Below are 22826 nucleotides of genomic sequence, written 5' to 3'. Positions count from 1 at the left end.
CAACAGAAAGACGCTGCAGTGGGACCAGCTACAGAAAGGGTAGACCAGTTGCTTCCGCCAGGAAAATTCTCTTGAAATGTTAAAACATTTTTAGCAATGTTTTAAATTTCCTATGTGGTGAAGAATTTGTGGATGGAAGGGGCTGAGAGAGAGGAAAGATCTTTTTGAAAAGTAGTCAGATACAATGGAAAACGTTGTGTGCATACATGCAGAGGGTGTCAAAGTGGAGTCTTATGCACCTGCTCTCCTATGATCAAAGCCCCCAACCCCAGGTCCCCTGGGTGTATCTTCCCACTTTCAGAACACACCTGTGACTATGAACCAATACAGAGGATGAAGAGGTAAACATTAAAACCTCAGAGGCAAACTGTAGTCTCATGAATCATTTGTAGAGGCACCTTATTGTCCATATGAAGGGCAGGGCAGAGTTCCAAAGTGCTGCTGTCTTGGGCTCTGTCCCAGTTGAAATAGAGAGAGGCATTGGGATTGACACTGACGGATGGTATCAGCCCTCATCAGGAAGAGCTGCAAGCCAGGCCTTGTGACCTGCCACTTGCTTCTGTGCCCTGGGCTCCATAGGCTCCTCAGGCCCCTGTGGAGAATACAAATCCCTCATTCTTTGCTAAAGCTGAAAGTTCAAAGCAAACAAAACAAAACAAACAAAACAACAAAAAAGTACCATGAGACTGTCTCTGTGTGTCCTGCTGGTCACTCTGGCCTTTTGTGGCAATGAAAGGTGAGTATCAGTTGTGATCAGATTGGCACCAGCCCCTGGGAAGCACCTGTCTCTGAACACCAGGGAAAGCTATCGTGGTGGAATTATGACAGCATACGCAACACATCAATGTGCAAACTTCTGTGTTTGTGAATTAGCCCTCAAATCACAGGGCTCATTTCATCAACGTCACAACACCTAGAAACTTTTAGAGAAAATCATTCCAGGCAAATTTTAGGAATTCTTGCTAGGCACTCACTCTTTCCTTGTGATCTGTACTCTGAATGCAAAAGGATATCATGAGAGGTCTGAGTGAATCTGGGCTCGGCCACTTACACTCCTCTGGATATGTGGCCAGCACCTACCCTCTCCAAGCCTGCTCATACTGCAGGTGTGTTTCTAGAGATGAACCTGAGTAGCTAAGAGGATGGGCTGAGATAACTCACATCAAGTGTGTCTCTGTAGATAGGAAGCTAAGTCTGTACTTACCAGGTTCTCTTCTCTTCAGGGACTTTAAGTTGCCAATTGAGCTCACAGCTTAGTTTATGAATTCAAATGCATGAAATGTCCCTGCTAGATTGATGTGTGGAGGGTTCCCGGTCTAAGAAGAGAGAGCCAGTGCATTCTCAAGCACTGGGAAATCATCTTCTGCAGGTACTGTCATCAGCACATTTATGGTACAGAAACTCAAACCCTAGGGATCCTATCTCGATGAACACCAGGGAATCCTGGGAAAAATCTTGACTCTTCTTATATAAATTTTCTTTTTTTCTCATGCCTCAGCCAATGCAGAGGCAGGTCCCACCCTTGTTGGTGAAATTTTAGACTTCTTAAATCTCCCTAACTTGTTTAGGAGACCTCACTTAAGAAATTCCATGTATCTCCCAAAGCTGTGGAAGCCAAGTTGAAGGTGAAGAAATGCCCCATTCAGATGTTGACCTACTCCTAATTGAGGAAGCACTGGTAATGTCATTCTTTCACGCATAGAAAGGTCCAGTGAGACACACAGACAGGATTTCTCCCTTCTGGAAAGGACATGTTTACGCTGTGCCTTTATACATTGGACATATGTAACTGCTTTGATTTTTTATAGGGAATCATACTGGGACTTTGCCTTGAGTCTAGAGGAGACTTTGGACTTGGACTTTGGGCCATTGCTGGAAGTGTTAATACGATGGAGACTCTTGGGAACAGACTAAATGTATTTTTCATTGTGAGATGGGCAGGAGCTTGTGGGAGCCACGGGTGGAATGTTATTGTTTGGATGTCAGGTGTCTCCCAAAAGCTCAGGTGTGAGATAAGGCAAGAAGATTTGTAGGTGAGATGATGGGGTCGTGAGAACCTTCACCTGATCAGAGCATCAGTCCCCTGTTAGGGATTACCTGGGTGTAACTGTAGGCAGGCAGCACGTGGCTGAAGAAGCTGGGTCTCTGGGGACCTGCCTTTGGGGTACATTTTGTGAGTGGTCAGGACAGTCTCACTCTGTTCCCTGTTGCCATGTGCCCAGCTGCCCTTTCCTGCCACGCTCTTCCACCTTGACGTTCTGCCTCATCCCCAGCACTGAGGAGTAGAGTCGACCACCTGTAGATGGACACCTCTGAAACCGTGAGCCCCAAATAAACTTTCTCACTTAAAATTTTTCTTGTCAAGTCTTTCTATCACAGTGGCAAGAAAACTGACCAAGTCAGGGTGACTACAGTCCCTTCACCTAATCCCAAGCCTTAAGTCCTCATGCACACGCAGGCAAGGAGGGGAATTCAGTCTTTTGCAGGATGCTGACAGGTACAGGAACTTAGCAGGAATGCACTGGAGTCTTGGGATGTGGACTGAACACTGAGAAACAGTCTTAAAATCCCAGTACCAGGTTAGATCCAAGGCAAGGGCAACCCCTGGTCTAATAAAGGACACAGTGATGTGAATAATGATATCTTGTGGTTTACCTAGATGTCTGCAATATCAGGAGGCTCTCCCAACATTTCTGTCTGGGGTAGGCATCTCCCCACTTCTAGTCTTGTGATCTCAAGGAGACAAGAGTTCACCTATGAGAACACACCTGAGTTTAAATTCCCCACAGCTCTGGTAGCGACAGTGGAAAGACAGTGGAGGAAAAAGTGAATGGGGGATATTTTGCCACCAAATAGTATGTGACAGATGTATACCTGAAACACAGAATACAGAAATGAATTTAGGGCGCTGAGGCCTGGCCCGGCGGGGATAGGGCGCAGGGCCGCGCGTGGGGATGTCCTTGCGCTGGGCCTGACGGCGCCTGCGCGCTGCGCGCTGCGCTGCCGCCGGGTGCGGGTGGGGCGGGGCAGTGTGCCTCGGTGCCTCATTGTCCCCCAGAGTCTTCCGGACAGGGCTCGGGCCACTGGCACCATGAAGATCTGGACCTCAGAGCACGTCTTCGACCACCCATGGGAAACTGTTACAACAGCTGCTATGCAGAAATACCCAAACCCAATGAACCCAAGTGTGGTTGGAGTTGATGTGCTGGACAGGCATGTAGATCCCTCTAGAAAGCTGCACAGCCACAGACTTCTCAGCACAGAGTAGGGACTGCCGTCCATCGTGAAGTCTCTTATTGGTTCAGCAAGAACCAAAACATATGTGCAAGAACATTCTGTAGTTGATCCTGTAGAGAAAACAATGGAACTTAAATCTACTAATATTTCCTTTACAAATATGGTTTCAGTGGATGAGAGACTTATATACAAACAACATCCCCAAGACCCAGAAAAGACTATTTTGACGCAGGAAGCCATCATCTCTGTGCAGGGAGTCAGCCTTAGCAGTTACCTGGAAGGGCTGATGGCAAGCACAATATCTTCTAATGCTAGTAAAGGCCGAGAAGCAATAGAATGGGTAATACATAAATTAAATGCTGAAATTGAAGAGTTGACAGCTTCAGCAAGAGGAAGCATTAGGATACCAATGGCGGCGGTGGCATTTGTAGAGAAATGATAAAAGTCAGTATAGAACATCAGGGCCCCAGGAATCTCCAAGCAGACAGTGTATTTATTGTTATTTAAAAATTATAACTATATTTTAGTTAGAATTTTTTTTTTTGATAATCTGGAGTAAGGCTATGTGACTTGATCAAAACAAAAAGATACAGGGCTTCTAAAATCCAAGGGGTCATCTGAGGTTAGTGTGGCTTGAAATGACTAATTTCTAGGATTCTAGTATTTATGTGAAAATTTAGCAGTTTTTTAAAAAAGTACTTGGGAGAAATTGGCGTTGACATTGAGTCTCCTTAAAATAGAATTTTAACACTTTTCAGACATTGGAACTGTACCTGACTTTGGACCAACTCCAGAACCAAGCAAGCAGAGCCCCTCCTACACACTCACCTTGCTAATACAGACTAGAACAGCCTGCGTGGGGGAACTGACTCTAAAAGGAGGAATTGTATAGTGTTGAAAGACATTAAATTGTATAAAATAACTTGCTCTGCTAAAAACCCAGTGTTTTGATTTGGTACTAAAATGATATTTTTGGAGTGAAAATCATCACTAAGTCTAATATGTGACTTCAACATAAATAATATTTTATTGTATTAAAGAGTACTGTATTGATTTGCCAAAGTTTTGTAACTTAGTAAAGGTATTACCTTCCTTGGATTTGTACTTTATGATTTAGCACGCTGTATCGTGGGCTGGTGATGTTAACTAAAAAAATAAAGTCATTACCTGAGGGAAAAAAAAAAAAGAAACGAATTTAGGCATACTGTAGTGACATAGTCACATCAATATTTATAGCAGCTCAATTCACAATACCTAACTATGGAACTAACCTAGATGCCCTTCAACAAATGAATGGATAAAGAAACTGTGGTATGTATACGCAATGGAATATTACTCAGTTCTAAAGAAGGATGAAATTATGGCATTTGTCAGTAAATAGATGGAACTGGAGAATATTTTGCTAAGTGAAATAATCCAATCCCCAAAACCCAAAGGTGGAAAGTTTTCTCTGATATATGGAGTCTAATTTACAATAAGGTTGGGTGGGGGAGAATAAAGATACTTTGGACTAGACAGAGGAGGGTAAAGGTAAGAGAGGAGGCTTGGGGGTAGGAATAATATTAGAATGAACTGGCATTATTACCCTATGTGCATATATGATTACATGAACTGTGTAACTCTACATCATGTACAACTAGAAGAAAGAGAAGTTACACTCCATTTATGTATGATGTGTCAAAATGCATTCTACTGTTATGCATAACTAATTAGGACAAAAAAGAAAATTTTAAAAAATGATCTTAACTTTCACATAAATTTCAAAAAACTTCTTTAACAGGATTTTGTGCAATTTCACTAGTCATTGAGAGAGATAGCTCTTAAAGATGCTGCTTCTATTGTATGGCAAGAGCTTTCAAATGCCAAAAGGTTTTCATGTCTGAGATCTTCTAGAAGCCTGAAATCAGGTCAAATACCACTCTTTATCACCACATAGTTTATTTCTCTGTGTGGACACCAGCTCACTCTGGATAGAATCTGTGAGTGATTTTCTGCAGCATGCTTATGACATCAGGTGATCTATAAATAGTTGTCAATAAACAGGAGTCCCTGAAGGTGGGAGACATCTCCAGTTTCTGATCTTCATGTGGAAGCTCGTGCTAAAGTCCCTTTGGAGTGAGAAACTGTCAGACCAGTCGTACAAGTATTCTGAATGTGTGGGTCCCCTAATTTCCCCCCTAAACACTGGTTTACCACTGATTCTTTGCTGGGTTAAGTTCCTGCTGCTCGATTTGTTAGACACTGTTCACAAAGCAATGTCCACATAAACCAGTCAAGATGAAGAAATCACCATCTTTTTAGTGAGGAGGCTCCACCTGGAGTGGGTTATTTTTGAGATGAAAGAAACCTCCTAGGGTGTCTCTGACTCAGCAGGTGACAGGGAAGGTGCATAAGGACTGGGACATCAAGAAGAGTCCTATAAGGTCTTGGGCAAGGAGACAATGTTCCATTTCTTGTCATTGCCCTTGACTTTGGCTTGAAGGATTTCTTAATTGGCAACTGGCTGAAATTACGTAGAGAGACCACATGCTTCTGCCTTCTGCCATCTCCTAAGCCAGGTTTGTTCTTGGCGTCTTATGCCTCAGCTGAATGATTAAGAGGACAATGTCACAAGTAAACCAGAGAGCACACAAAGCATTCATGGGTAATTTAGAATGGGCTCATCTCTCTGACACTTCCATTTATTTATTTATTTAAACTCCTGAGCCGATTTGTTTTCCTTGTTCCTGCTTTATTTACCTTGTCCCTAACTGACTTTGGCTGGACTTCCTATCACATGGCTCTGCCTTACCCTTCTCTTGACCCCTAGTGGTCCCTTTCCTTGCTGTCCTTGACCGGGGCAACTACCATCTGCCCTCAGGCCTCTGGAGTTGCCCTTCCCTGGGCCTATGTCACCCCCCAGACCTGCCCTTGGATGTCATGTCCCCTCATCCGAGTCTCAGCTGCAGTGGTGTCTCCTCCCTCGAGCCGCCCTGAATGGCACACAGGACGCTGCCCCTTATCTGTCCATTGGTACCTTCATTCTGCTTTTTCTTTGTAGCAATGATGCCTTTCCCACATCACTTAGTTGTTGTTGGATTTTTAATTGTCTGCCTCAATGGAAAATCTCCACAACAGCAAGGACCTGGACTAACTTGCTCCTGCAGCTGAATCAATAGCACAGCCCAGGGCCCAGGTCACGGGGAGGCCCATGAAGCCAGCATTCAACAACGGGTGGACGCATGACTGGATGGATGGAAGGATGAAAATCATTTCTTCCTGATTATCTTATTTTACAGCATGTGATAGACCTTTACCTAGAATAGGTGATGATAGGCGATCACACCATTTTATAACTCAAAAAAGACTTTGGATTAATTTTTTCCTGAAGTCATGTATCATTATTGCGATGACATGTTTCTGGGATCTCACATCACTGTTTTCTTGGGCAGATGAGGAAATAAAACTACCCCCACCTTTGAACCCCTACATTAGCAAAGGAAATACTTACAGAAACTTCACCAGGAAAGAGCTGGCATTGCATCGGAAGCACAAACCACGCATCACTGCAGAAGGTGTTGGTGGACAAAATTAATGAATCAAATAAATGTCACATGGATATAGTGATTAAATATCTAGCCGTGTATATCAGCTAATATGAAATTGTGTTAAATTTAGGATTTGGGGGAAGAAACCCAGGAGAATTAGTCAGCGGCTGGTGACTCACTCTGGCTCTGCTTCCAAATGTGACTCCTAGTCCCAAAGCACTAGATGGATTCAGGTTAGATCACATGACAAGAGTATCTTCTAGGGGGAAAAGGGACATGGAGGTGACATAAGATGACAGGGATTCAACCTCCACCCCTCACCTGCCTTCTCTCTTCTGACCCCAAAGTCCTGATTCAAGTATTTGCAATGGTGGTTTCACAACGTGGGAATTCACACTGATCTTTTATTTAGAATTGGAACTGATGGCAGGCTTTACTAAAACTTATTGGTCAAGGAGCCCATGTTTGTAAACAAACACAGTGACAAAGCACGTAAGGTAACCAGTGAAATGTTTGTTAAAAAGTTAAGTTGTGCTTCCACAATCAACCTCACAATAATTTCTTAAGGACATCATCTATGTCAGTCATCCAAGGAGACAAGGGCATGGGCCGTGTCCTCAAGGAGCAAGGGCAGGGGGCAAGTGGAAAGCAATGGAGCTCTATGAGTGAAGGAAAGGTCCTCATGGAGAGCCGTGGGTCCTGGGGGCCAGGAGATCACTGGAGGTGCAGAGGCAAGGTAGGACACAGACGTGGGCTGTCTTCTATGGGGTGAGGGAATGGATGAGGGTCTTCAACCCAGAGTGACTGAGGCAGCAGAGGGGAGCCCACAGGCAGCAGAGGCCCAAAGCAGGAAACTGTGGGGTTTGTACAGAAATCAACCCAGAGTTCAAGTGGGTCAGCAGTGGAGTCAGGCCTCAGGGGAACATCTGAGCCATGAGGGGATGTCCCTGAGGGTCAAGAGAAGCAGGGAAATAGAATCAAGAGCCTTCTCTGGAGCGAGAAGTCCAGGATTAATGTTCTGGTCATGCTAATTACTAGTCGTGTCCTGAGGAAGTCTTACTAATGTGTCTGTGTATCCTTCCCTGTATCCGGGGATAATGACCCGCCCACCTCCTGAGGCAGGTGGTGACACTTTCTAGATGACTTGGGCTGGTCCAGGTGTGTGTCCAGCCCTGGCATCCCAGCCCCTTCATGCCTCTGTTCACCTCCTAAACTGCCCTGAGTGGGGAATCAGGTTTATGGTTCCCACCTGGAGGTCGCCCTTGTGGAGGTTAGAGGCTTCCGAGGGGGCCTGCCGTCCAGGGGGCTGCAGCGTTACTCACCACCCAGGCTTGCTCAAGACTGTCAGACAGTTAAAGGTCAAATTAGGGCTTAGGACATTTTCGGTACTGTGGCGATCCTCGCTGGGTGATTAAAGCAGGATCTGGCATAGAGATTGTTAAACTGCTCTCACTTTGAAGAAGCAGAAGCAGAAGGTAGGGCAGACAAAGAGGAGGATGTCGGAAAAGAGGAGATGAAGCAGGAGGAACACAGGCTGACCCAATAATAACACCAAGGTGGTCACAGCACCAGCTCTCAGTGTGGAGCTCTGCTTATGATTTTAAAAACACACTCGCCTCCACGTCACCCATGGCCACATGTCATTGCTGCATCTCAAGATGGCCTTGGTTCCAAAATCACTGCCGCTGGTTTGTGCAAAGCCCTGGGAGCCCGGCTGCTTCCCCTTGGCACATGCTGTGTTTCCTGGTTCAGTCCCAGGCTGATCCTGTCACTCACTCCCTCATGCTTGGGAGGGACTAAGGCAGCTCCCTGGGGAATAAATAGAGGCGCTCTGGACGCTCAGCTCACAGTGCACTCCTTGATCCCTGCCCCACACACGGGAACAGCCACCAAGAGCCGCCTCAACATGAAGCTGATGTTAGTCCTCATGCTGGCCGCCCTCCCCCTTTACTGCTATGCAGGTGAGCTCTGGGCAGGGAGGAGGACCTTTGGGCCAGGGGTGGCCCGGGGCCCCTGGAGAGAAGTCCTAGTTCCCAAGCTGTAGTATTAGTCAGCTCTGTTTCCAAATTTCTGGGTATGATACCCCCAAAGTCACCACTAATTACAGATCCTCAAAGAAGCAGCTCCCTTGTGGCCTTGTCTCCTACTTTAGAACTACATTGAGTATGTCATTGTCTTCAGGGTGACCCACCATGGTCCTAGCTACCCTGAAGACGAGAGTGAGTCTCACTATTGAATACTGGAAACAAATATTTCATTGGAACAGAGGGGTAAATGATTGGCATCGCTATGGCTCTCGACCCAGAGGGGTTTCCTAAAAGAGGCATCACACATTTCCTTAAACCTGGAAGGGAACAGGAACTCTGTTGGAGGGAGGCTATGGCTGCAGCATGTGACCAGCCTTGTGTAACTTGGAGCCCCTCCACAGACATCCGCAGGGTTAATCCAAGCCTTTCCAGAAGGTCCTTTAGCTCCAGGGCCTTGGTGTTCATGCTGCTGGGGAGGAGACCTCACCCTCTGTGGAGCCCCCTACTAGCGATCAAGGAGGAGGAAACCCTGCCAGCCAGACCAGGGTCAGCAAGGACACATGACTGTGTGATTTACTTTACACTTTTACAAAGGTTTTTATGTGGCCTACCTCGCTTGTTCCTAATGTAGGGGCAGATTGGCAAAAAGGTGATGTGCCACCAATTAGAGAGAAAATTGCAGAACCGAGAGTTCTGTCAGCTCATGTGACCCCCAGTCCTGAACTTTCTCCACTCAGATCGGTCACAGAAGATCACTTCATGTAGTAGAATGCCCTCATTTTTTTTTTTTTTTTTTCGGTGCTAAAGATTGAACCCAGGGTGGCTTAACTCTGGAGCCACATCCCCAGCCCTTTTCTCTCTATATATTTATTTGGAGACAGGGTCTCACTAAGTTGCTTAGGGCCTTCCTAAATTGCTGAGGCTGGCTTTGAACTTGTGATCCTCCTGCCTCAGCCTCCTGAGCAGCTGGGATTACAGACATGAACCTCCATGTCTGGCTAGAACTTCCTCTTTATGCTGCATGTTGATGTTAAGTGTAGTTTGAGTAAGCAGTGCTAAGTAACAGTATTTTGAATCCAGTTAATTCTAGGGTACCTGATAATCCTACCTGATGTTTTGAATGATATTAGTGTAGTATGGCATGACTTTGAACAAAGACAGACCGGCTACTGTTTAGTAAGTCCTACACATTGGATTATCTCATTTCTTGTGTAAAGGTAATCAATATGGCACAGGGTTCACCTTCTCTGGGTTGCTGTGTTGAGGACAGAAATTTTAGGGCCATAGGGCACCTCAGAGCCTGAACTTCCTCTCCTAGAATTGGGATCTCTGGCCATACCCTATAATCTGTCTGAGTCCATGTGTCTCCTGGAATGTTCACTGGTGACTGACATGGCAGGTACTCCCCCTCCTGGGTTCAGACCGCCCACCGTGAGCCATGTTCTGATGCTTCTTCTCAGGTTCTGGCTGCCAACTTTTCCAGGACATTGTTTCAGATACAATCAGTTCAGCGGTACCTATGGAAGAATTCCAGGAGTCGATTAAGGAATTTGTGCATTCCCAAGCCACTAAAAATGCCATGGGGGAATTAAAACAATGTTTCCTGAACCAGTCCAACGAAACTCTGGCCAATGCTCAAAAGTTGATGGTAATTTGGGGTTCTTATCATTAAAACCAGTGACTGGGAACAAGCAGGATCTGAGATTTTAGTAATAACATCAAAGAAATTGGTGCATATGCTTTAAAAAAAAAGTCATGTAATTTAGTTGCAGGGTGTTAATGACTTTTTCTTCAAGAAAGCCATCCAAGGTCCCAGGATCGATTTTCTACCTCACTTTGACAATCTCCAGTGAAGGGTAACTGGGAGACAAAAGAGGGATAAGGGATCCCATAGATTGATAACCTACCTCACAGTCCCTCAGGACACACATGTGCACAGGTACCCACCTCTCCACACAGCCCTTGGAGAATGCAGAATACACACACACACACACACTTTTCTAAAAAAAGAAAAATCCTCGATTCTCAGGATGCCCTCACCTGTGAATGGTATTAAAGACAGGTCCCCTATTGCAAAACATCAAATCATAAGGAGGCCATCATTTCGTAAACATTTTTGGAGGGGTCCAAAAAGCACCATTCGAGTTGTATTCTTTGTTCCTAAATGAAAATATTTAAAATGCACTTCTAAGCAACCTACTTTGTCAGCAGACGTGTGTGGAGATTGTGGACTCTTTCCTATAGCAGTAATGAAATACCAGGTAGATGAAAATTATGAAATAGCACAGGTGACGGAGTGCTTGAAATAAAACAATAAATATTTCTTTCTAATTGCAAATACCTGTTTATCTATTGGGGAATTTATTTAATATATCAATATTCTCTCTGAAGCATATAAGGCCTGCCTTTGAGGACGATGGGATTGCCTTTGTTTAGAAAGTTGGACTTACAGCGAGAAGCTCCAGTATTGCAGAGAACATATTATAATGGTGGAGGTCCTCAGGTGTTCTCAGTCGTTCTCACTTTCAAGCCACGGAGGAATTGAGAAAGATCACCTCCATTTACTTGAGCAGAGCTTTTAACAATTCAGTGAGGAAGAGCGGTATCAGAACAGATCAAATCGTGCCTTCCACACATAATACCTGCAGCACATTTAATGAAAAGTTATTTCAAAGAACAGTATTCCAGGGTGCCTTTTGGAGAAACAATTCAGAAATATCAGCAATTCTTTGGAATTAATAAAGGTCTTCTGAACAATAGAACACATAAGTTGGTAACTGATTTCGCTTTCTGAATTGTGTGGAAGACTTGGCATTCATTTAAAAAAAAAAAAAACTCGGGAAAACAAGATGCAGATGTTTTTGGTTTTTAGTATTTGACACAGCGGGACAGAGTTGAAAATCTAAGTGACGTCCCTGCCTTTTGTTTTTCAGGACAAAATATATTCCAGCCCAGAGTGTTCTCTTTTCTAAGTTTGCACAAGAACTTGACTCAGAACTACAGAACCAGACCAGAAACTGGCTACTGATGCTGTCCTCTTCTTTCCTGATTTTGCCCTTCTACCTAGCAAGACTGTCACTGAAACCTCGAAAGTCATTTCAATAAACTACCTGCAAACACTAAAGCTCCTTTTTATTCTTCTTGGAGACTGGAGGTTCAGGAAGACCTCTGCACACACACCTGGGTGCAGTGCATGCGTGCACACACACACACACACACACACACACACACACACTTGTTCAATGAAGATCTCCTGGGTGTGGGACTGAGGCCTCTGAACGGCACTTTCCTCCTCCCTGCCTGTCCCCAGGCACGGGTGCTCTCCTGGGGACATGTGCTCCCTGCCCTGTGGCCGCCACCTCAGCACACAACCTCTCTGAGGGCCCAGGCTGCTCGATTCTGAGCTCAGCTCAGGCTCAGAGTCCTGCAGCCCCCACTGTCCTCACGTCCACTGGGAGCCCCACTTCTCAGGGCTTACGGTTTAGGAAAGAAGAGGCCGGGAAAGACTGTGGAGGGGGTACTGCTCCCCGCTCCCGCGCAGGGCTCAGGAACAGTCTGCGGTGAGAGGAGGGGCCAGCCGGGGAGGAGGAGAGGGGGTGACCCTTGACCAGGCAGAAAAGCATCCTTCTGCCGCCACTTTTACACATGTGCATGGATGTGGGGAAATTCTCCGTCTCATGGAGGGAGAAGTGACTCCTGAAGTAAGCATTGTAATCAATGTGCTTTCAAGTTCCTGCTGAAGACATCATGAGAAATGAATGAAGCGTGAGCTCACACAGGTCACCTGCTTTTAAACAGTGTGTGCTCTAAATCTGAAGATAACAAAAATAGAATCTAGAGAGCTATTTACCGAAGTATTTTCCCTTTCCTCCTGGACACACAGGAGGGCCATAGTGTCCAGGGGTTGTGGCCATGTGATCGGTGAGTTCCGGATAACGGAATGTGGAGGAGTGACAAAGGTGTCCAGATCTGGCCCAGAGAGCCACCTCCCTGTTTGTCCCTCCCATCACGTGTGAGAGACCCCCAGAGAGGTCTCAGGTCCTCAGACATCTGGAGCCACTTATCAGAAGACCTTGAGTACCAGAGTGACTGCAGGGAGCCAAGAGTGAATCAGAAGATTGGGCTAGGTGTGATCTGCTCCAGGTCATGATTATTGTAGCAGTTATTAAACTTAGACCAAAAAAAAATTCAGAGAGGATGATGTTATAGTGGTGTTAGAAAACTCATCCCATGGTGTCAAGGAAAAAGATATTAAATTTTATTCTAAATTGCTTTTATTTTACAATTGTCCAGAGACAATGCCTCTTCCACATTCTCTGCACCCCGGGGAGGGGGGCACCACCCAGTGGCGCAGCCTCTGCTTTCCTGGGTGCATTGTGGGGCTTCTCCACTGTCCTGGAAAACTGTTGGATGGAGAAGGGATAATAACAAATCACTATTATGGATACCACCCAGATATAATGAAAATAAGTGTAAGATTGAGAGATGCGTGCCGTCAGGTCCACAGCCCAGTCGTGCCAGGAAAGTGGGGTGAGCTGCTGGGAGGCCAAAGACAGTGCCTGGGACTGTGTGTGGGGTGCGATTTATTGGTAAAAGCTGACAAGAATCAGTGACAGCTCTGAGTGCTTGGTGACAACAGAAAGAAAAGATCCCCTCAGTCCCTCAGCAAGCAGTGCCTCCTCGCCCTTGTGCTGTTGGGGGTCACAGGTGTTTCCACAATGTCCCCTGTTCTGCAATTTCCCACAGGCAGCACTGCAGGATGGGTATTGGAGCCAGTTCCCACAGCATCAGAGTCCTGCAACAAGAGCAAGCAGTAAACACAGCCTGGCTCCAGGATGCGGGAGGAGATGTAACCAAGATGAAACAGGATCAATTATAGTGTATCTGTAGCAGTAAGACCAGCCTGTGACAGATAAAGAGCCAAAGGTAATTATCAGGGGTACATACACATCATTCTATTTTTTTTTTTTTTGGTGGTGCTGGGGATCGAACCCAGGGCCTTGTGCTTGCAAGGCAAGCACTCTACCAACTGAGCTATTTCCCCAGCCCACACATCATTCTATTTTAATAAGGGCCCAGTTACCTCCCTGAGCCGCAGTTGGCACATCCAGCACTTTTCTACTCTCCAGTACCGCCTTGCACATTTGGGAAGTTTCTTCATTTACCAAGGCTTTGGTTCTGTATTATTGAAGGCAGCATCAGTTTGTTTAGCTAAGGTCTTGACCTGGAACTCCATGCTTCCTGTTTGATGAGAGAATAGAGCAACGGGGTAGAGCGCACAGGGAGTTTGAATTACTCTGTTGAGTTTGTACTAGTTCCCCGTTAGTAGGGGTCAAGACCAAAGTGGCAACTGGCAGCCATGCACACAAGGTTTCTCATAATGATATTGGTCAATCTAGTCATGAGGCAGGTGTGGCCATCCCTGGGTGCTGTGTGCCCATAACCATACCAAGGGGAGAGATAGGCTTCTGCATATGCTATTTGATTTTGGCATCCTCTGTGGTACGTGTTTAGGGGTACGATGGTTACATTAATTGATTGACAGGGGTTCAACCCATATTTAAAGAGGGTGCCGTTGTTTCCATACAGAGAGGAACTCTCCTTTTCATTTCCACCTTTATTGCATTTAGACACCCTCGGGGATCCAACCTGGTATTCCTCACCAAATGCTTAACTGTGTCCTTTTGTCCCTGCATGAAGTAGAAGACACAGATGGAGTCCTTTACAGAGGGCAAATTCATATTAAATTCATATGTCAGCTGGTCAGCTGTGTCTGTGGATATGGATCCAGCTTAACATTTGCTTCCACGGTGTCATGGTGGCTCCCTGCTGGTGCTCCAGGGCAGGAGGTCCGCGGGAGCGCACTGCGTGCCCAGCAATCTGCTCTCGTGTCCACCTTTGCAATTCTATTTGCCTATTCTGAAAATAGTTAAGCTCTAAGGAGTAAATGCGAGGTATTTTAACAGGTGATAATGAAGCCAGAATTAAGGACAGGTAGTTAGTGTAGAAATAGGAAATCGGGTCAATTCGAGGAAATGAAGCCATGAAGCCATCTGCCTTTGGAAGTTGGAGACTGCCCCTGGAAGAATGGAATGTCAAAGATCTCCGGAGCCCATTGATTACCAAATTTACCTGCCTTTATCAAGGACTGCAAGCAAGGAGATGCTAATTAATGCCCCCTGGCCCTTACCCGCCTGAATCACCTTGGCCCTCCCCCTGCCCATGGCTTCTCACTTATGCAAAACCGGGCCTAGTCACGTAGGCAGGAAGGAGAGAGAGATAAGGGGGGAGAGAACTGGAGAACAAAAGAGACTTTAACCTATAAAAGATGCAGGGTGTGCTCACTTCTTGGGACTTTAGAACATCAGCCATGGCCCCCTTCTCCCTGCCGGGAGAAGTCTGTATTATTCCCTTTAAATAAACCTGCTTAATATGCTTGCCTTGGCGTGCTTCTCTAGTGCTTAATCTTCAACATTAGAAGAAGCAGAACTCGTCACCGGTAAACGGCGGTATCAGATTTGGAGGTCCCACCGAGATTTACGCCAAGGTAAGTAAGCTTCTCTCTCCACGCACCCCACATCTGTTTGAGGTACATCTTTCTTTCTGTATCTTTATTTTTGGAGGGCAAAATGGGCACCCGTCGGCTACTTAAATGCAGTTAGTGCAGCCGCCATCCTTAAGACTCGGGTGAGAGGTTTCCCGGCCCAGGCAAGTTTCCAATCCCCTGCTCTGCAGGCATGTTGGGGCTCTGCTGAAGCCGTTTCCTACTTTTCTGTCCAGGCCCGGAGCGCAATTGCCGCAAGTACACAGTGTCCCTAGTCCTGATCTGCCCAGGATGCGTGGAGGTGGAGGAAGGGTTGGAGCAACTGCGGGGTTCTCGGCCCAGGCTACTCTCGGGTGGACCCCAAAGGTTCCTTCTCCAGACTCCCCCTCCCGACAGCCCTGAAGGGTATCCAGGCTGATCGGTAGACAATGGCACTGAGGGAAAGCGCCAATCACCTTTGCCTCCGTATGGGCTATACAGTGCACAACACTCCCGCACATCCACTCCCTCCTGGATGCTCCCCTTCCCTTGCTGGTCAGACATTAGGAATTCAAGCTGTAGGATTAAGGCCTGGGATGATTAGTATGAAAAGGCCCAGGTTCCCTTTGTTCGCATAGTTAGCCTTCACTAGTCTAGACATCTAGAGTCTCCCCATTACTGTTCCCATGCTTAAATGTGCTCACTGTGTTCTCTTTAAGCTGCAAGAGGGAGGCATTTAAAAACCCCTCCCGTGAGACCCTCCAAGCAAAGGGTGTTATACGCCTAACAACCAATAGATGTCCCCTCACCCTCCGGAGATTCCTTTAGTTTACAGGGCAAGAAGATAGGCAAAAGGCACACTTTTTACTTTTGTCATCGTTTTTCATAATTAGGAGTTTATAGTGGCAGGGAGGAAAGCAGTAATGCCCTTAAGTCTGAATCCTCCAAGGGTCTCTAGCACAGGGCAAACTAGAGCCCCAGCACTTTGCCAAAGGAGGCCAGAAATACTTTGGCAAAGCCAGGTAGTGAGAGACGGGTTTTCTGGACCGGATTGAAGCTCAAACTTAGGGAGACGTCCCTGCACACAGTCTCCGGCGCGAGCGCCTGAGGTCTATTTTTCTTTTCTTCCACTTAGATGGGAGCTTCACTCTCAACAGTATTGCCAGGTTCACCACTAGCCTGCATACTGCTAAATTGCAAATGATCAAGAAAAGTGCCTTTCATATGTTACCATGTTTGACAGCAATAATCTCTACCATGAGAGGAGAAAGCCTTGAGGAATCGCCCACTAAGGGAGGAAAATTGAGGGAACCCTCCCAACTTAAGATAGACAAAAAATTAAGGAGGCTTTTGGAGGATCCTAATAAATATTGAGATGTTTCAAAACTTATGCCAGGTATTTGACTTCACCTGGAAAATTATGCTATTAACCATCTAGAGCACAGGCAGTTCCCAGAAACCATCCTAACTGGGATTTGAATAATGAGTAGGATGCGTAAAAAAACTATTATGCAGCCTTCAGGAAAGTCCTGCTATTTTCATGGAGAGACTTAGGAAAGCAATAAGAAAGCACACCACTCTGAATCCTGAATCCATAAAGGGCCACCTACTTTTAAAGTATAAATTTATCATTTAGTCAGCCCCAAATATTTAGAGGAAATTTCAAAATTGGCACGTGGCCCTGATCAATCCTCAGATGATCTTCTCCAGCTTGCATCTTCCATTTTTAATAGACATCAAAGGAAAGAAAAGGGAACATATAGGCAAGAAAAAGGACTTATTAAAGATCATTCAAACTGATAGAAACTTTCAATGCCTTGCAATAGCCCATGCAATTTGCCCATTTAGGAGTTAAAAAACAAACTGCCTAGTCCAAGACCTTAGAATAATGAAGCAGTAATTTCCCCCACCCTGTAGTTCTTAATTCATACACTTTTATCTTGGATTCCAACTGCTGCTTGGTTTACTAAGTTAGATTTAAAAGATGGTTTTTCCTGTTTATGCTAGACTCTGAATAACAATTTGTTTGCCTTTGAGGAACCAGATACTGTAGCTCAACTAACCTAGACAGTATTGCCTCAGGATTTACATGGCCCTCACCTGTTCCAGACAAACCTTAGCTAAGGACTTAACAAAATTCAGAGATAAAACATTCTGTGATTGTTCTCCAGTAAGTAAAGTACATCCTTTATGTGCCTCCACCCAGGAGGAATATCAAAAGGCCATTGCAGAACTCCTAAACTTCTTAGCTAATAGGAATTAAAAGATCTCAAAAAAATAAAGCTTAATTATGTCATCAACAGGTTCAATACTACAGAAAATAACCACTATAGGACAATATTCTGCCCCAGGAAGGGGCCTTACTTCAAGCTCCTGTCCTCAGCTTACCTATGAAGCAAAATTTAACCTGTTTGTCACAAAAGGGGAAAATAAATCCTGGATAGACAGCCATAGGCAACTCAATAACCAATGGCATATCTCAGTGAGGAACTTAGCAAAGTAGCTTCATTCTCTAAAGTAATGGAAAATAAGGTCTCATAATTTTCTTTGACATTCAACCTGTACTGATGAAATGACTAAAATGCCCTAGGCACAAGGTTTCTGTTAAAACCTGTTAGATCCTTCCAGATCTCAGTCAAGGCTTACATTGAAATGTAAATAGGAAGCCTAAAGGCTCAGTAGGAGACCGGTCTCAAACCCAAGGGAAAAAAAAAGGTAAAAAAGAGCCTTACCTAAACTCCAGCAAAAGTAAATTTTATGGTGCTTTACTAAAGTAATTAACGGCCGTATCATTTTTCCAGGACTCTTGTTTTTTTTTAATTCTATATTTTTTTGAGCTCATGATTTTTTTGATCAGTTCTATTTTTCTATTCAACTAGAGTTTTTGAACATCTGTTACATTGCAATGGAGATTCACCTATAAAGTTACAAGGCCTTTGATTTTGTGTTATTTGTATGTCGTGCTGTCTGGTGTTGTCTGTATCAAAACTGAGCGCTCCTAAAATTAAATTTAAAAATGGATCCACATACTTTTAATTCACGTGATTTAAAGGTTCAATTCAAATTGGGTAAACTAATAAAAGTAAAATGTCTTTGAAAATAACTCACAAGTCTGTAGGTGGTCAATCTAATAAAATATTGATGTTAATAAAATGTCTAATATCAATTGTTTCTAGGACTTTTCTTCAACAGGAAAGAGACAGCAAATACTGTTCAGGACACTTGCCTGCTTTCTTGGTTTTTACAGAATAAGTGAATTAGAGTTAACATGTATGGGGTTACTCAAATGTGTTTGTAGAGACATCTGATTAATTTGCAAAGTTAAAATGCTAATTGTTAAATAACATCAAGTACTCTTAACTCCTTAAATTCCATGGGGTATCATACTTAAACATTATTGGTGTTTTCATAGGTTGGTAAATAAAAGGGTTTAAACTTGCTTTGTGTCATCACTAAACTAAAAACAAGGTTATTAAGAGTTATGTCCTAACAAGTGCAATTCTATATACAAAGGGTTCCAAAAGTTTCAACTGTGTTTCAATTAGAGTACTATAAACAACAAAATATTTAATCTTATTAAAATAGAGCAATTTATCTAAATTCAGAAATTTCATAAGAGTTGTTTCAGAATGTGGACAAAAAGGGGTCAACAAATAGGAAAGAGAAAATAAAAGGTTCTGGGTATGGAAATATATTTAGTAAAAGGAAAAAGGAAATGTTTCTGGGTAAGAAAGTGCTTGTGTGATGAAATACATGAGGGTCTAAGTAAGTGCTAAGAAAGTCTGTGTACGTAAAGGGCAAGTTTCAACAAGTTTGCGTGTAACTAAGTTGGTTGTATGTATGTGAGACAGCTAAAGCTATTTAAGGTTTTTCCTAAGGTGAAATACTAATGTTCTGATATAAACCAAAGTTTAATCTATATGGTAAAATAACAAGGATTTCTTAGAAACACTAATTTACTCTTAACTTTGTGTCTAGTAAGTTTTATTCTTTAGAACAATTAGTCTTAAAAATTGGGGTTTATACAATTATGGTTAAACTACTGTTAGAGTATTGTACTATGTTACAGAGTCTAAATTTTTCTTTAAAAACTAAATTTGGTAAGATAAAAGTGTCAAGGTAATTGTGAAATGGTTTCTAGTTGTATATTAAATGTGTTCATATTTTTCAGGTATACAAGTTTTAAAGCAGGGAATTTATCAAGCTGCTATTCTCCAGGTTAAACTTGTCTGTAATGGTAATTTTAAGCTTATAAAGAGTAAATTTTATTGGGGATTAATTTCTATCATCTAATGTTCTATTATAGGACCTGTTATCAATAGGGTATATGCAAAATTGGTTACTTTTTACACTGAGAAAAGAATTTCAAATGTAAATGTATTTATAAAAGTTAGAGCCTGACTTGTTTAAAGGTTAATATTCTGAAACATGAAAACATTTTGCCACTTTGACATACGAAAGGAAAGTTGAAAGCTCTCTCAGCCTTTCTTTGATTCATGTTTTAGATACAATGTTAAATTGTATTAATTATAAAGTTTATATAGACTCAGGAAACAGTATATGTAAACTACTTAATGATATTTAAGGAAGAAGCAAATATCAACATCAGAATTAGAACACTTAAAATCTGTAAAGAGCCACGCCTCACCTGAGATAAGGCTCTGCCTCCCACCTTACTGCAAGTTAGAGTGACTCCAGCTTATTTATTTGTTAGTCAGACTTCAGCTTATTTAAAGTTATAGTCAAAAGATTGTTTTTTTTGTTGTAAAATTACTATGATCTCAAATAGGGAATATAATGTGGTTCTCAGTCAAAATTCAAGATAGCTATTATACAAGCTGAATATATTTTTACTCTTGCTAATTTCATTTTGTAAAATTGTTACCTGTTAATGTTCTGCAGAAGTAGGTGATTCAAGAACACGCAACCTAGGTAACTTGTGATAATAAGCCATCACCTAACAGATAGTGGTAACTTCCAGAACTAACGCAGACTCCAGTTAGATAAAAGGGTAAATAACTGTAAAGTTATGGACATTAAAGTTAAAGCCCAGTACTCTTACTTTATGACTGGTGAGACTGGCTTGCTGGATGATTAAGATCAAACTTAGAGATTGGAATTAAATACAGAAGGCAAGATAGACCAGTATTTGGATCTTTTGCCCTCAGTCAGCCTGAACCCAGGGAATAAGAGGACTTCTCTAAGGAGTGCTGCAACTCTGGGTCACACAACCTCCTGATCAAGGAGATTGTTGAGACTAGAGGATGAAAAATCACTCAGTGCATCTGCTGCAGAGGAGGCTCATGGAAAAAGGGAGACATCCCTTTATGCTTCCAAAGGAAGTCACCTCATCAAGGAGACCCTACCTAACCAATGGCACTGGTGGAGCTAAGAAGCTGCTCTTAAGTTCTCTACGAGTGGCCCCTGTGGAAAATCAGCTGACTCTTTAACAAGACAGGAACCAGGTCAATTTGACCAGCTTGATCTTAGACACCCAGCAAAACAGTTAAAACCAAAATATAGCCATTCTTGGGCATCTAAAAGAAATAATAGTTAAATGTAACTTAAGATGTACACTTGTATTAGCCCACTAGAATAAAGACTGGAAGCTACAAATAAAAGATTCTTCAGCAAATGTGCCTGATAACTATCAAGAGAAACTGCCAGAGTCAGAAGTTTTTAGTCAGTTTAAGGCCTGCAGACCTTCCTAAGCTACACAGGTAGATTTAATCTACCTTCCTAAGCTACACAGGTAGATTTAATCTATGTTTGCTCGTATGATTATCTAGCCCTAAGTAACAGAAGTATAGAGATCTCTACTAAACACAGGTTATACCAATAAAGGGATATTTTACAAAAATCAGATGACATTAAGTAGCTTAACTATATTTTCTGGGGACATCTATGACATTAAGAGCTAAATGTTGTGTTTACATTCCTGATAACCTGGACAATGTTAAAGTCCCCAAATAAAGGCCTTGTCCTCTCCAGCCTTTGCTAGGCCTAGTTATGGGAACAATTTCTCAGTTCTTCCACCTCCTGGTGAGAGATTGACTTCTGTCATTTTCATGATACTCAGTGGCATGTTCCAGATGCTGCAACATTTACTTTGTACTAATCTCATTTCAGAACTCATGTCTTTTTGTTCTTCTATCATAGAAGCACCCACCCCCAGATGACTTTACAACCTGCTATTCCCCAACCAGACTTCTACCTTGGACCCCTCGATTGACCCGATTTTTAAAAAAGGAACTCCAAACTGCTTTGTCCCTCACTGCCCCCTTTCAGCTTCGAAGCAGCCAGAACGACCGACGCCCCCTTTTCCTTAAAGCAGTTAGGAGTTCCTATAGCTAAAGGGGGGAATGAAGCCAGAATTAAGGACAGGTAGTTAGTGTAGAAATAGGAAATCGGGTCAATTCGAGGAAATGAAGCCATGAAGCCATCTGCCTTTGGAAGTTGGAGACTGCCCCTGGAAGAATGGAATGTCAAAGATCTCCGGAGCCCATTGATTACCAAATTTACCTGCCTTTATCAAGGACTGCAAGCAAGGAGATGCTAATTAATGCCCCCTGGCCCTTACCCGCCTGAATCACCTTGGCCCTCCCCCTGCCCATGGCTTCTCACTTATGCAAAACCGGGCCTAGTCACGTAGGCAGGAAGGAGAGAGAGATAAGGGGGGAGAGAACTGGAGAACAAAAGAGACTTTAACCTATAAAAGATGCAGGGTGTGCTCACTTCTTGGGACTTTAGAACATCAGCCATGGCCCCCTTCTCCCTGCCGGGAGAAGTCTGTATTATTCCCTTTAAATAAACCTGCTTAATATGCTTGCCTTGGCGTGCTTCTCTAGTGCTTAATCTTCAACATTAGAAGAAGCAGAACTCGTCACCGGTAAACGGCGGTATCAATAATACAGGTAGATCTTGATGATTATTCACTACATTAAGCAACCTGATCACTCAGAATGAGAATACTGCCGGCCTATGAGCCCCCTTGTTTACAATGACATAGTTTTTTGTCCCAGTGGTCTTTATGGTTTTGGTGAGGAAGTCCCTAAGGAAATGGCGTATTCTCCTCTAGAGGTTCATAATTTTTAAAATTTCTTTGTCTTATAGTGCCTTTGCCGGTGGACCTAGGAACCCTCACCATGAAGGCCTTATTTGCCATTCCCACGGCCCATAGAATTCACGGTTTCCCCATGGCAGGCATGTGACAGTGGCAATAGAAAGCCATCCTGTGTTTCCACTGGGGAATGTACATATCTTGATAAGCATGTTTTCTTTTTAACAAGAAAACTCAAATTTTCTTGGTAATCTTTCAAATCTCCATACAACAGGAGTTCTGATGTAAATATTAAATGTTTATATTTTTAATAAGGGTAGTAAGTATTAATGATAATAATAATAGATACAGTTAAAGGTGCCTTTTCTAGCATGTAACCATATTCTAAGACATTGATATTTTACCTGAATCCTCAGGAACCACATGTGCACTGGTCATTTGAATCCATACAG

The 22826-nt window shown here is 43.5% G+C and overlaps 1 protein-coding gene and 1 pseudogene across 1 annotated transcript; both read left to right on the top strand.

Moving 5' to 3' along the window:
• Nucleotides 1–3091: 3091 nt before the first annotated feature.
• LOC124960757 (PRELI domain containing protein 3B-like) lies at nt 3092–3676 on the top strand (annotated as a pseudogene).
• Nucleotides 3677–8633: 4957 nt separating this feature from the next.
• On the top strand, nt 8634–11868 carry LOC124958188 (mammaglobin-A-like). Its single transcript, XM_047515985.1, has 3 exons — nt 8634–8725; nt 10252–10439; nt 11725–11868. The coding sequence occupies exons 1-3, from the start codon at nt 8671–8673 to the stop codon at nt 11761–11763; spliced, it is 282 nt and encodes a 93-aa protein (XP_047371941.1). The 5' UTR covers nt 8634–8670; the 3' UTR covers nt 11764–11868.
• Nucleotides 11869–22826: the final 10958 nt, after the last annotated feature.

The sequence above is a fragment of the Sciurus carolinensis genome, chromosome 11 (assembly GCF_902686445.1).
Source record: "Sciurus carolinensis chromosome 11, mSciCar1.2, whole genome shotgun sequence".
In the NCBI taxonomy this organism is placed as follows: Eukaryota; Metazoa; Chordata; class Mammalia; order Rodentia; family Sciuridae; genus Sciurus; species Sciurus carolinensis.
Note: the sequence above shows the minus strand (reverse complement) of the source record. Positions and strands in the feature narration are given on the sequence as shown.

Bases quoted from the DNA above. Each gene is read 5' to 3' on its own strand.
- LOC124958188 (XM_047515985.1), top strand. From the start codon at position 8,671: ATGAAGCTGATGTTAGTCCTCATGCTGGCCGCCCTCCCCCTTTACTGC. The intron at 8,726-10,251 runs GTGAGCTCTGGG...GCTTCTTCTCAG, and splicing joins CCCCCTTTACTGCTATGCAG to GTTCTGGCTGCCAACTTTTC. The intron at 10,440-11,724 runs GTAATTTGGGGT...TTTGTTTTTCAG, and splicing joins CCAATGCTCAAAAGTTGATG to GACAAAATATATTCCAGCCC.